General features: G+C 38.2%; 1 protein-coding gene across 2 annotated transcripts in view; it reads right to left on the bottom strand.

Annotated features, from left to right (window-relative positions):
* Nucleotides 1-1,699: 1,699 nt before the first annotated feature.
* LOC115221440 (high affinity cGMP-specific 3',5'-cyclic phosphodiesterase 9A) overlaps nucleotides 1,700-15,736 on the bottom strand; it is a 47,772-nt gene continuing 33,735 nt past the window's right edge. For both annotated transcript variants that reach the window (XM_029791621.2, XM_029791622.2), the window contains exons 10-15: nucleotides 12,226-12,413; nucleotides 8,916-9,072; nucleotides 7,769-7,882; nucleotides 6,966-7,199; nucleotides 4,943-5,036; nucleotides 1,700-1,786 (exon numbers count right to left, since the gene is read on the bottom strand). In XM_029791621.2, coding sequence (XP_029647481.1) covers nucleotides 1,779-1,786; nucleotides 4,943-5,036; nucleotides 6,966-7,199; nucleotides 7,769-7,882; nucleotides 8,916-9,072; nucleotides 12,226-12,413 — 795 coding nt within the window. In that variant the 3' untranslated portion in view covers nucleotides 1,700-1,778. The remainder of the gene's footprint in view (nucleotides 1,787-4,942; nucleotides 5,037-6,965; nucleotides 7,200-7,768; nucleotides 7,883-8,915; nucleotides 9,073-12,225; nucleotides 12,414-15,736) is intronic.

Here is a 15,736-nt window from a genome sequence, read left to right as displayed (position 1 = left end):
ATATACACAAACACACACATACACTCTCTATCTCTCTCCCTTTCACACACACATAATACACATGCCCTCATGCATATAATATTTTGAAACTTTTCAAAAACTAATAGTATTCTCAACAAGAGTGCTTCAGTAAGAGAGAGAGAGAAAGAGAGAGAGAGAGAGAGAGAGAGAGACAGACAGACAGACAGAGGCATAAACGAAACTTTAGTTGTATAATGTGTATTTTTATAACAAAATGATTCTGACAACCAACAAATCAGTCCAAAACATGCCAATGTTGTTGATTATCTTGTAAATATTTTTCATGAGATAGATAGATAGATAGATAGATAGATAGATAGATAGATAGATAGATAGATAGATAGAGAGAGAGAGAGAGAGAGATAGAGAGAGAAGTAGAGAGGGTTGAAATGCTGGAGTGTGACTGTATTGTGTTTTCTACGCATTTTTAAGTGTAGTTTTAGGCATCTTTTATTTAGTACAGTATACTTTCCATAGAGTTCCATACGGGCAGCTTCGCAGCTCTGTATGGTTTCCGTAGTTTTTTTAAAGTTTTCCAGCCAGTGATGTGCCATTTGTATGCAGTTTTCTACGGAATGTAGACATTTCTTCAGTTTCTGTGTAATTCTGGATAGTTTACTCTGTATTTCCACATACTGTATTTCCACATAATTATCTACGTAGTTCTTCACAGTTACCTATTTCTATAGAGCTATGTATGTATTGCAAAATAGTTACTATATAGTTCTACGTAGTTAACATAGTGCAATCTCTGTGCATTTTCTATGGGGTTTTATAATGTTTGACAGATCTATGTAACTCTCTATATTTCTTGGTTAACCTTTCAGACACGTTCACCTTGAAGAGTCGATGTGGCCGACCTTCACCTCCAGTACAAAACGGAAGTGACGTAGATAATCTGAGTAGCGGCAGTTTTACACACAAAGACACATTTGCAAAATATTTTTCAGCGGTTCGTTACTAAATTCATGACACCACGGGAATTGTTGATTTACAAACAGAGAACCCGAAAATTAATTAAACAAAGCTTTATTGCTTACACTACCTACATCACTATCATTTTGTACTGGAAGAAGCGAAATTTTGGCATGGCTAGTCGAGCACGGTGAACATGTTTGAGATGTTAATCAGTTTTTCTATGCAATAAGTGAAGTGGTTTTTCTAGGATGCAGTGTACTCGTGCAGTGCGTGCTAGTTTAATGTAGTGCAAAGGTACTGAGGTGTTTTGAAGTGTAGAACAGAAGAGTTTAGTGTTATGCAATGTAGTGTAATGGAGGTAGAGCATCATTTTCTCTAGTACACACTTCAGACATTGTATTTTAGTCTAGTGATGCGATGGTGCGTAGAGAGATCCTAATATTTTTCGTGTTTCAAGTAGATAGTTTAAGGCTACGCAACTTATTCTAAATTCCTTTTATTCCTATAAAAAATTTAGTTCTTTCATTTGGCGCTGCTATTAGTGCTGTTCTTGCGATATATATATATATATATATATATATATATATATATATATATATATATATATATATATATATATATATATATATATATATAGGAATGAAAAATAAGTAGTCTTAAAATGTTGTTGCTGTACTTCTTGTTGTAGTTCGCAGTGACAAACATCTTTCAGTGTCTTTCTCTTACTGTGTTTCTTTCGTTCTCTCATCTATTTGGTCCATTTTTTTTTCTCAGAGTACCTACTAAACAATCTGTGGTATCTTGGTCAACCAAATATCACAGCCAGCAAACGCTTTGGTTTATTTATCTGAAATAATTAGAATACAGCTGAGTGATTTGAGTAAAAAATATTAACCAAGAGAATAATTTATTGTCAATAAACGATATAATAATTTTTTTAGCCCCGTGTCAACTTTGATCGTGTAGCAACCCTATGACAAATAATGCTTTAGTCGTGAACACCCCATCTTAATTCTCGGTCAGTGTGACCAAGAACCGCATTGTACAATTTGTCTTTGTTCTCTTTTTTAAAGGCAGCCAGGGCAGGAATGGAGTTTAGGTTTTTGAATGGACGTTAGACCGCAGAGTTGATGTAGGGTGTAAATTGAAGATAGATTGATCGTAAAGACAGAGTCCACAGACGTCAACAGGACTTATGGCTATAGATACGGCTGTATGGTTTAGAAGTTACATTCCCAATCACTTGGTTCCATGCTCTGTCATGATGCTTTACACCATAAGCAAGTATTATCTACTGTAGCCAAGGGATTAATTGAAGTCTTATCGGTCGGTGAAAGTGGGTTGAGAGAAACTGCAGAAAAGTCCATCCTACTACACAAACGGTGAACCTAATCCTTATACGGTTTTACATCTCCAGCTAGCTGTTAAGGACCCTTAGAGACCCTTCCATTCTGTTGTATGTAACTGGAGCCAAAAAACCGGCCTGAAAATAGCTCGATTTCCCCACGTCCAGAAGGATCGAATGACCTGCAAAGGTCACTTATCCTGCCTTTCTCCCTCAAATTAAATAAACATTATCGACCACGCTCAATGCGTTTTGCTTCAACGACACTTCTCATCAGTATGGCAGTATCATGCATATACAACAATACTGATTGAATATTGCTGACTTCCACGAATAAGGAATCGATCTGAATGACCAAGTTCTGTCAATACTGAACTTCTGAAAATCGTTGTGGAGAAAAATGCAAGCAAACTGCACGAGGATTAGCAAAATAGTTCAATTGACAATTCGATCATAAAATACATTCATGATCTAGGAAAAGTGTTCTAAGCTTGGTCTTTGGGTCCCACATCATCTGATTGCTTTTTAGCTCAAAAAGTTGCCCTTTACTCAATGAAGAATAGGCTTGCTACCGAACCTTTCCGGAGTAGAATTATCGCAAGTGATGGAAAGTACGTTCTCTATAACCACATTCAACGAAAATGACAATGATTAGCACCCAATAAGAAAAGAGAATACATCTCCAAGAAAAGTTTTGCTCTCTGTTTGGTGGGATGTGTAGGGTGTTATCTATCAGTGTTAAACCAAAACGAAACAGAGCAGTGTTGTCGTCAGTTGGAAGCGTTACACAAAAATTTGCAAAAACAAGAAAACATAAAAGGACGTTACCCTTATATGGTAATGTCAGAGCAGCTATCATCGATCAAGACACTCAGTAAAAGATTATGGTACTAAAAGCGGAAGATTTGCCTTATCCTCTTTATTCTCCTGACCTTGCTCCATTTCAGATCATTGCAAAATTATTTATAGAGAAAACAGTTTATTTCTTGTGCAGAGGCTAAAAATTATTCCGGGCACTCTTCTGCTTCGAAACCTGAAGAATTTTACTACAAAGGGATCAACAATTTACTAAATAAATGGGATTATGTCATCAACAGCAACAGGAAATATTATTTTGATTATATATATCAACACCAGCGAAACATTTGTTTGTTTTGCATCTTGAAACTTTAGACCCCAGCATGGTACCATGGAAAGTGTCTTCTGCGATAGTCTTGTATCAGCCCCGTTAATGGAATCTGATTGACGGGAACTGTGTGGAAATATAGCGGATAGACTGCTATTGTTTTTAGTTTCTGGGTTCGTTTAACGCCTATTTTTCATGTTGGAACGGTTTTGGTCGAAGAGTTTGGAAGACGGATGCTCTACCAACTAAAGGATATCTTCCACAAGTTTCCCCTTGTTCTATCGAACCCGAACAGCTTAGACGTGCGTTCGTGAAGGATTGCAAACAAAACGACACCGTTTGTATTAACAGTGATTTGTTGCTGGCATTCTGCGCTCATGTATCAAAACAGAGAATATGCACTCAGCCACGCTAGCTCGCACGCACGCACACACAAGCACAAACACACGTACCTGCATACACATTCTTAACCGTAAAACCATGCTAGAGTTAAAACGCTATACCCACTCTCACAATACTAGCTGCCCCGCCACCCGTATTTGCATTTTGAGAAGTTGGCTCTGATGCAAGCGAAGACTTTCTCACTCTGCAGATAACTCCCCACTCCTCGCCGCTTCTGCATCTCAGTATCAGTCTTCGACTGAGCTATTATTAACTTCTCCATATCTCTCTCCTCACCCCCCTCTCTCTCTCTACACACACACACACATCTATAATACAAATAAGAAGATTATATTTTTTCAAACGTAGAGCTGCCGTTAGAACAGCGAAAATACTGGGAAAATTACCCTTAAAAGGCGGAATCATTGTTGACAAGTTTTTTCGCCTTTTAAGGGTAATTTTCCCAGAATTTCCGCTGTCCTAACGGCAGCTCTACGTTCTATCATCGTATTTGTATCGTACAATACACATTTCGACGCTTCAGATAAAATACCAAATATTTGTTTACGTTTATACACACGGTTGATACACACACATACAAATACACGCACTTACACGCTTATATAACGGGAAAGAATAGGAAGAAGTAATTCTAGTGCGACAAATGGATTCTAATGTAACACATGGACAATAAACGAACCAAAATCCCATGAGCAACAACAGTCAGCCCGATGTATTTCCACACAGTTTCCGTCCTCTAAATTCTAGATGCAGGGCTTTGGTTGACACAAGATCATAGAAGAAACTCTCCTAAGGTGTTATCTGTGGGTTCGAACTCAAAATCACATTGTTATGAAGAGGACCTCTGCGCCACAATCTTATATCTTTTCCAACGATTTTCTGTCTTTCACATAAATTCTTACTGAATGTCGCTGGCGTAAACCTTCTTATACTCTTTCACTGTAAATACTAATTTGGTTGCGACCAAACTGGAGCACCGATTTCAAGGATCGATCATATGGTCCTAGTATATATTTCTGCCTGGTACTTATTTTATCGACTCATTTTGTCGAGGCAGTTTAATATGCAATATACTTCGAAAAGTCGATTTAGTTTACATCAATGTGTTGCCCTTCTGTTGTGACACTTACTTTTACGAGCATCATCGTGTAATTTCATCTCCTCGTACCGTTCTAGTGCTCCCTGTAACTGTACTACCATGGACGATTCAATTTTAGGAAAAAGCTGTGAAAATAAAAATTGTAAAAAATCATTTTATAAAGTGTTTATTTTAATTCAAAATCTGATTTCGAATCAATACGCGCGCGCGCACACACGTAAAGACATCTCAATACGTTCAATTGCACTCGGACGTGAGAAGACCTTCCACTGTGGAGAGCAAATTTTCTTCGACATGTGTGACGTAATTCACAGCCTAACTTATGTTTTCACACATATCTTGGAGCTGACTCGGGGATTATCTTTGCACCTGACGGTCTTCTCATGTCCGAGTGTAATCGAACGTGTTGAATATGAAATTACGATTTCATATGGATATGTTTTATTTAACGCTGCTTCGCACAACACAACGTATAAGCATACATACATACATGCATACATACATACATACATACATGAATACATACATACATACATACATACATACATACATACATACATACATACATACAAATACATACATACATACATACATGCATACATACGACGAGATTCTTTCAGTTCCGTCTACTCGCAAGAGTTTTCGCAGTCCGAGAGTATAGTAGCAGACGTTTGCCAAAGGTATCACGCAGTGGAACTGAACTCGGAATTATGTGGATCGGAAGCAAACCACAGTCATGCATATATATATATATATATATATATATATATATATATATATATATATATATATGCATTGCATCGCGAATGTCCGGTTGCTCTACATAGATGGTTCGAGTTCACCGTTCTGCCATTTTTCCATCCAAGAGTCTTTTTTAGATTTAAAAATTTAAAGAATAATTGTAATATTTCTTTCCAATAAAAGTTTTTGAATTTAAAATTTTCTTAAAAAGAATTAAAATAGAATTTAAAATTTAGGATTTTAAAATTTATCATGTTTATATTCTATTTTGAATTTGTTTATTTTCTAACATAAATTCGAAACAATTATTCATCCTCCGAAATAAATTTGAAACCATTCATTATTCAGCCCGTAACACCGATATAGTTGCAATGCAATGCGTACATTCAGTAACCCTGCACCGCTTTACTGGTACAGGGTTATTGGGTGCAGCATGTGTTTGATTCTGCAAGTCTTGACCCTGTTTTGATCGACCAATGGGAACATCTGCCACATCCCAAAGTAAGGCAATATGTCTGCGCCCAGTCGGATTGTTTTGACGATATATTTCTAGTGTGTGAAAATGAGCCGGGTTAGTCAGGATCAAAATGCAAGAGTCAGAAGCTATACACTCTCAGCCAAGTGCTTAGCATTTTAGATGAATTTAATGAATTGGACGCCTAAAATGATGTGGATTAGCCAGATGTTTCTGATGATGACGGACGGTGAAGGAAATGAAGGCAGCTGCAGCAGAAATGATTCAGATAATGATTCGAGCGGTGCAAAAAGGGGTCGTGGCACTACAAAACAATGCCAAAACCATTGGCACATGCCGATTTAATGCTTCAAATTGAGGGCCCAGAAACATTCCAGATAGCATAAATGGTCAGTCTAAGACCATTGAGTTTGTAAATATATTACTGGATGATAACTCTGGGAAAACCTCATTATTAAAGTCTTGCTTCTAATCCCTGCCAGAGCTGGGCACAAATGGCTCAGGATCCCAGACACAAGATCAAATAACGCCAAGGAAGGTAGGCCTCGAAGGATTAAATTAATATTAGTTATATGATTCCAGGGGACAAAAAAAAATCAATGAAAGTAAAGAAAGGGAAATAAATATGGGTAAAACCATCTTTAACCGTTCATCAAATGACTCAAACTATCATTAGCATCACTTCCGCTGCTTACACTACACCACTTCTTACAACAACAGCAACAACAAAAATACTAATCACCACCACCACCACCACCACTCTCGCCGTTTACACCAACAACCTTACTCCAACCATACCACCACCGTCACCACTAGCAACAACACAACAACAACTTACCTTAGCTACACTCTGGAACATGGGTAAGAGGACAAACTTAATGAAGCCGATCTGAGCCGAAGGTTTAGTGACCTTGTCTCGGTCCATGAACGGTGCCACTGGTAGTCCTTCTAGCTTCTCCCGGTCAGCCTGGTTAAAGTACTCCTCCAGGAGACAGTCAACCCACGGCTCGGACACTTCCATTGGACGCACTTCGTTGGAGATGTCGCAACACTTGATGAGCACCATCTTCAGCTGGAACGACATCGATATCATAACAACATCATCATCATCGTCGTCGTCATCGCTACTATTGTCACCATCCCCACCTATCTTCCCCACCCATCATCACCACCCTCATTATCAACACCCATCATCACCACCCATTATCACCACATCGTCATCACCATCATCATCATCTTTACCATCACAGTTAACACTATGACCATCACCAACACCCCACTACCACTAGCACCTTCACCACCAACACCACCATCACCAAACCTAATGCCACCACCACCTCTACTACCACCACCATCACCATTTCCACCATCACCATCACCACCAACAACAACAGTAACACTAACATCCCTACTTCTACTGCTACCACCACCACCACCACCACCACCACCACCACCTCATCACCAATGTCAGGATCGCTGCCACTGCCATCCCCACCATCATCACTACCACCATCTACAACGACTGTTAAAATGCAAAAGAGAAAGAAAGAAAGGCAGAAAGGCAGAAAGGAAGAAAGAAAGAAGGAGAGAAAGAGAGAAAGAAGCCAAGTGAAAGTGAAGCTAGACTATTGGAGACTTTACCGTATTCAAGTGATCCTTGTTTTCGAAGTTGAAATCAGAAACTATTGAATTAAATTTGTCCATAATCTCAGCATGTCTCGCCATATCAGTCGCTAGAATCAACATCGTTATACCCTGAAAATGGAAATTTCTTTGAAGTCAGCCATTAATTGTCCGGAATTAGTATTCGACACCACCACCACCACCACCACCACCACCACCTCTCCCTTCCTCCTATCACTTTATTCTGACCACTAGTTAACACTCCCCCTCACCTCTCTCTTCTTCCTATCACTTTATTCTGACCACTAGTTAACACACTCTCTCTCATTTCGTTCCCTCTCTTCATTTCTTTTTGTTCCACTCCCTTTTGCTTCTTCTTTTTTTCCTCCCATTCTCTCTTCCTGTTTTTGACTTGATCTATCTCCTTTTTCTAATCATACACATCTCTCCCGCCTCTATCCATTAACACTACCAACACAATTGAAATTACACCAAAAAAAAAACCAAAAAACCTCTCGATCGACCAACACTGTTTACAATGCTCTATGCTTGGAAAGACCAAATATAACCACGATTGGAACTCACGCACCAGGTACAAGAAAATTTCTTCACCAAAAAATAAATTTTCACCATTTATATACACCATTCTACTTCAATAATGGAACTGCAAATACAATATCCTTATGTATCTCAGTTCTATATTCATTCACTTACTTCCCTCTGTATTTCAATACAATAATTAATACTCAAATATTTTCTCGCACCGTCTCTGATGAAGGGATATATAAAATAACCCCAAAACAGCTGTAAGACCTTTTCTTGATAAATGTTATGAAATCTATTTACAACCTTGTTTTTTTTTATCTCATTATGTTAATATCTATCTATCTATCTATCTATCTATCTATCTATCTATCTATCTATCTATCTATCTATCTATCTATCTATCTATCTATCTATCTATCTATCTAGTTATCTACCACATGTGTGCGTGCATGCATGTAAGTGTTAAAATGTGTGTAATGAATTTTTGGAGGCTTGGTAAGAGAATATATATATATATATATATATATATATATATATATATATATATATATATATGTGTGTGTGTGTGTGTATGTATGTATTGGAGCAAGATATACGAAACCAGCCGAAATATACGTACCGCTCTGATGCGTTTGAACTTCTCCTTGTCGCAATTGGCGAAGATATTACACTCAGGATTTGAAAGTATCTGAAACGCCACAGCACAATGATGGTTCTCCAATGGGGAAATATCGTTATATCGGATAGCTAGAACTGTACGGGCATTTATTTGGTATCTGAGAAATTAATATAAAAGTAAAATTATAACAATAAGGAACAATTTTCTATCTATCTGTCTGTCTGTCTGGCTGACTGTCTGTTTGTCTGTCTGTCTATCTATTTGTCTATCTGTCTACCTGTCTGTCTATACATACGCGTACATACATACATACCTACATATATACATACATACACATATACATACATACATACATTAATCTAACAACAAGTTCTTATCATAAGTGCACTGGATTTGTATCTACAGATTCACACAAAAACCTAGAAATACTGTTTTTCGAAGAAAGAGCAAAAGAAATTGGCGCGGATTCTCCAAATCCAATCTATTAGTGGCACAGTGAAGGTCTGTTAGACATTCGAAAGATACTTTAGATGAACAGATGTACAAAGTTGGCTGTGTGCATCGGCAGTTCATCTAACACACCAACTCAACTACATATTTACGAAACCGGGAACTCTCAACTCAAAACGTCTCGTCGGTTTGTTAGCGACGCACATGAACTCTCTTTTGAAGAACTGAAACTGAAAACACACACACACACACACACACACACACACACACACACACACACACACACACACACACACACACACACACACACACACACACATTTACATGCATGCATACATACAAAAATACACACACATTTAAATATATAGTATTAATAAATTAACCGATCTTATCAATCGGTTTCGGATATTAAATAACGGGGCAGGTATCTAAAACCAGGTGCCCTCCGGAGATGGTAGGTGTGGAAAAATTAGCTCTCTGTTATTGGAGATACGAAAATGTCATCCAGTTTGTGAGGGTTGTGAATAACGACGGAACGAAGTTAAGCGGAACGAATGAGCAATTGATTTATCAAGATTTATGTCTCTTGACCCCGAAATAAATGAGTTAGTTGTAAAGCAGCAAGGCTTGGTGAACGAAAATGATTTACATTATAGAACAGTTTAGCGGCATTTAGTCCGTCTATACGTTCAGATTTCAAATTCCACTGAAGTTGACTTTGCCTTTTATCCTTTCGCGGTCTATAAAATAAGTACAGGTTAAGAACTGGGGTCAACGTAATCGACTTGCACCATTCCTCAAAAACCACTCTTCTCGTACTAAAATTTGAAATTATTATAGAGTTACTTCTATTGCATAATCCGAATTTATTCTACTTACGAAGCTCTAGTGTAAATCAGCAAATAGTTTATACACTATCTGAAAATATTTCAAATAGACGATTTCGTCGTCGTCTCGGAGGTAACGCGAATGCGAAGCATTGATAAACCGCAACTACAGTGAAATACCGTATCTTCTACTCTCGTGATCACCTCTGGTGCGATTTCGCTTCGCTTAGTTCTGAAGTATATCGCGTTTTTATAACTATACGTCTACAAAGGGATTTTTCTTGGATGAAAAAGCACGGCTTCTGGCAGTTTAACAACACAAGTATGTTAAGTATGTCGTACTGGTAACACACACGCACGTCTCTCTCTCTCTCTCTCTCTCTCTCTCTCTATATATATATATATATATATATATATATATATATATATATATATATATATATATATATATATGTGTGTGTGTGTGTGTGTGTGTGTGTGTGTGTGTGGTGTGTGTGTATGTGTGTATATATATATATATATATGTGTGTTTGTGTGTTTGTGTGTTTGTGTGTGTGTGTGTGTATGTGTATATATATACAGAGAGAGAGAGAGAGATATAAAGATCTATATATTGTACAATATGTATATACATTATAGGCCAGTTGCTATAGTATTTGTCCTGAGATAACATCTTTTACGGACTGACTGTAAATACGAGAGACAAAACTTCTCCGTTGCTAGGACGATATTTAGACGGCTTTTTATACTGGACACACACACACACACACACTCACACCTATACACATATCAACTAAGTAGCCGTCAGAAGAGTGCAAACACCACGTTTCATTTGGTATGACTTTCTCACAGTCCCGTTCACACCTCTTAATTAACACTTTTTTTATCGACTCCTAAAGGATGAAAGGTAAAGTTGGCCTCAGCGAAATTTAAACTCAGAGATCAGAGTCAGAACAAACACCATGGATATTTTGTGTGATGCTCTAACGATTCAGCTAATTCACTGCCAGGTAGGATGTCTTTAAAACCAGTTTGTGATATGAAATCAGAATCTAGTCAGCTGTAAGGAAGCACAATGAATAGTCACAGGTCCACTGGAAACAGTGGGGGCACTGCATAACTGATGGATGCTTCGTTCAATTGCAATGACAGTTTCGAATAATCTTGTTTGCTTAGCAGCGTGATCGATGCAACAATCCTTTGCTCACTGATAGTTTTGTGGAGTTACGTGATTGCTAACATCATAAACACATGGAATACAAGCTAAAGGCATACGAGAATCTTTACATCTTCCCGGCAGATATAGTGTCCAAATCTCATTCAAACCAATGTGGGATTACCTTCCTATTTTTAAGACGGACATTGAGAAAGAAAATGCTAGATAATGTGGCGCTGACTGCACTAAGTACAAATAAAATACTGAATGGATGTGACTGGAAGAATTTTGACTATAGGTCAGTTCAGTCTGGTCTGATTTGGAAGGCAACAATATCCACACAAGAATAGAGGTGTACTGGACAGCAAAGATAAATATGCTGAAGAAAAATGTATGAATGAGAATATCATTGCTTCCGGAAAACTTTGCAAAGAATATGCAACCTTTCAGTGGGTTTTCGTTCTTTTAGAAGGATGGCGTTTTCCAAAGTGACTTTCCTAAATCTTGGATTGGATATTGAAGTGGTCACTGAGCACACGCGATATAGCAACAAAATCTCTCTTTCTCTGGCTCCTCTCTTTCTTCCCCTTTCTCTCTCAAATTATTTCTTAAGACAGGGCGCTTTGAAAAATGTAGTTTCCAAGGCTGGGATTGTCATGATAGGAACGCCGTTGGTTATAGATCTGCTGGTTCGCAGTTAACCTAAAGTTAATCAACAAAAACAACATCTCACAACAGAAGAAGTTTCCGTTTTACCTTTCTAGCTTGGTTTCATGTCTACATTGCCATGACACCACCATAACACCATTTTGTTTTGAAAACTCCCTGATATGAAAATCCACGCAAAACCATTAACAGTATCGCCTCGTCGACTTACGTGTTGTTGTAGCCCGGATGATCTAGATCATGACACACGGCAGCTGTCAGCAGTATACCGATATCTTCCAATGGCATATATTGGGATAACCCACATAAGTGTATCATCCCGTACATCATTTGAGCCACACAGAAGCAATGGCGGAAGTTGTGGAAGGGATTGTTCCGGTAGTTTTCAAGAACACATAACTGAAAAATAAAATACACACTGAAAGATAAACATGCATATAATATAAACATGGGCATATGTATTTGTGTGTGTGTGTGTGTGTGTGTGTGTGTGTGTGTGTGTGTGCATTAGTATGTGCATGTTTGTGTGTATGTACTTGCGTGTGTACATGTTTCACACGCGAGCATTTGTGCATGTATATATTGTATATATGTATAAGCATACAGTGTTCGGGTTAAATTTGATAGTTTGCATACGAGGGTGGGCTAAATAGTTTAGAGGCTAACTATGAACGAATAATGTTAAAACTGCGAAATCTGGCATGCATGAATTTCAACTCTTCTTATTAATAACTCCATTGTTTCTGTCAAGGTAAACTGACAAAAGTAACTAGAAGCGACTTCTCTTGAAAATGGACAAAATTTGGCATCATGGTGTTACCAAGTACTTTCAGAAAAAGGATCTGACCCCAAGTACATTCATGCTGACATGGTTTCTACATGAGCGGATTTCTTTCCAGCTTTATCAACAAGGCAAAAGTGGGCAGCTAGATATAAGAGGGGAAGTTTTGAAAATGGTTCAATGTCTGGACGTCCTGCAACTACCGAGGAAAGCATTGATTGGTTCAGCACATGGTTATGGGTGACAAGCGATTCACTATATGCCAATGCTACCAGAATATCCCGAGAGAGGGTTGAGCATATTTTGTACAATGAACTTGGTATGACGAAGGTTTCTGCTCTGTGGGTGCCACATCTTCTGACATCTGATCGAATACGCACCATGCTGATCGTATTGCAGGAAAATCTGACATTTTGGGGGGGGGGCAGTTCCAACTGGTTTCCTTGAACGTCTCCCAAACCAGGTTAAGTGTTGAGTTCATCACTTTGAGTTAGAGACAAAGAAACAATCCATGCAGTGGAAACACTCCTTCCCACCTATTCTAAAGAAGGCCAAAGTTGTTTCATTTGAAGAGATGACGGCATCAGTGCCCTAGGATGCAAAAGGCGTTATATTTATGACTACATCAAAGGATAGTACTATACAAACTTACTTTGTCAATTACGAAAGGCCGTCAAGGCTAAACTGATGAAGAGGTTCTTGCTTAATCAAAACAATGCTACAGCGCACAAGTCCTTGGTTTCAATGACTGCTGTGTGTGACTGTAGCTTTGAACTGGTTGATTACGCTCTCTATTCTCATGATTTGGCCCCCATCTGACTTATTGTCTGATCCCCAGGATTAAAAGAACACTCGGCTGGGAACCATTATCGCAATCTTGACGTCATAACTGCTGTTGATGACTTTTTTGACCAAAAAGACGAAAACCTCACCAATGAAATCCAAGCACTGCTAAAGCAACGGAAGAAGTGTGTGGACCACAAGGAGGTCTATGTTGACAAATAAACCTCATTTGGTTACATTCCATGAGAATATCTTAGCTTATGAACTTTTCAGTATACCATCGCAAAGGGAAGAGAAAACATAATATCCCACCCAAAAATAAAAATAAATAAAAGGCTGTCATCTAAGTTATGGCTGGAAGATAACAGTTGACGCAAAGTGGCCATCCTTAGCTTCCATCACGACCTCAAGACGGTTCATGAACCTGGTGCATGCATTCTTCACCGTGTTCATGGGAAGATGTTCGAATACTTCACAAAATCTTGGCCAGCAGCTCGGCCTTGGCGTTGCAGGCAAAACGGTTGGTGTCTGTCTCAACCATGTCCCATACGTAATAATCCATGGAATTACAATCGGAAGAATAAGGAGGTAAGAAATTGGGGCTAGCAAAGTCGTAGAAATCCTCCGACAACCATTTCTGACTCCTTGCTGAGGTATGGCAAAGAATCAAATCCTGCTGCTACACATATGAGCAACCCTCTCCAGCAACATCACATTATTGTTTGCATCGAGCTTAAGGCTTTGTCCCGCGGTTGTTTGAATGCCTGATGTGTCCATTCCTGCTGGCAACGGTTTCCTAGTGTTCGTTGTAGCTTTCCATGTCCATCTTAAGACCTTTACAGTGTTCATAAAGCATAGCATTAAGAAGCTGTCATGATGTCAGCATTTTGATACTCAGCGCGAATCCTCATGATACAGGTAGCTCTTTACCAATATTCATATGGGTTTAAGTTCTTCATGTCAGCTAACTTTTTCTCATCTACAACTTTAATCTATATGCTCTTCAGCTCTGTTGACTGTTTACCAATACATCAAGCTGTTCCCGAAAAAAGGAAGCATAAACAATCGATAAATTTGGCACGGACATCCTGTATATATGTATACAGATATTAATGTCTGTTTTTAGGATATAAGAAAAACAATTTACATCAAATTGAAGAATTACTCAATACATTCAGTGGAGAACAAATTTATTGTTCTTCAATAAGAATAGTTATGACCTTAACTTCGAAGTTTCAGCCAGCTAAACTCATTTACGTTGACATATACTCACACATAAATACGTAACCGCACACACGCACACAAACATATAGTATTTATATCAAAACCGCCCATGCGGTTAGATTATGTATATAGACATGTATTAGATATTCGTACTCCAACAGGAATATAGATATGGACATACATGCATCATTCGGTGGACAATTTTACGGCAAAAATCCTATACACATATAATTAATAAGAGGCAAATAGAAACATTATATATACGTACCCTACATGAATACCGATACAGGTACATAAGCACTATAGGTGTATAAGTTATTGCAAAATTTCACAACAAAAAAAAAAAACACCCAGTAGGAGTTTGCAGAATAAAATGCCTACACGTGTATAATTAAACAAACAAATTAATGGAATGATCAATATTCAACAATTTTTCCAAATTCCTTAGAAGAATATTTTATCCTGTGGTTACATTTTACGGCGAATTCAGAGTGCCTGTTATTAAGTTCACCTCTGCATATTAAACTGCGCAGTATCCCTTCAGAACAAAGATTGCTTGAATTGGATATCCATTTCTGACCACCGTCCAGAATATATCATAATTTATTTTCTTATCTCTGGAACTCCTAATCAGATCGGTGAGGGACGGGGTGTGCTTTTTGTCGATGTTATGAAATGATGCAACTTAATTACCGTAACAATGTTTGAAGTAATCGCTTGTTGCACTTACATGTGCAAATACCTTTGCCTTAATTCAGACGCTACATCTGTGGGCAATGTTTTTACGGAAGCATTCATTTCCTAGAACGTTTATATAGGCGTGGCTGTGAGGTAAGAAGCTTTCTTTCCAACTACGTGGTTCCATGTTCAGTCCTATTGCGTGGCACCTTGGGTATGTGTCTTCTACTAGAGCCTCAGGCTGACGAAAGCCTTG

Source organism: Octopus sinensis, linkage group LG18 (assembly GCF_006345805.1).
Source record: "Octopus sinensis linkage group LG18, ASM634580v1, whole genome shotgun sequence".
NCBI lineage: Eukaryota > Metazoa > Mollusca > Cephalopoda > Octopoda > Octopodidae > Octopus > Octopus sinensis.
The sequence above is the reverse complement of the archived record's forward strand: the minus strand, read 5'-3'. Positions and strand labels throughout refer to the sequence as shown.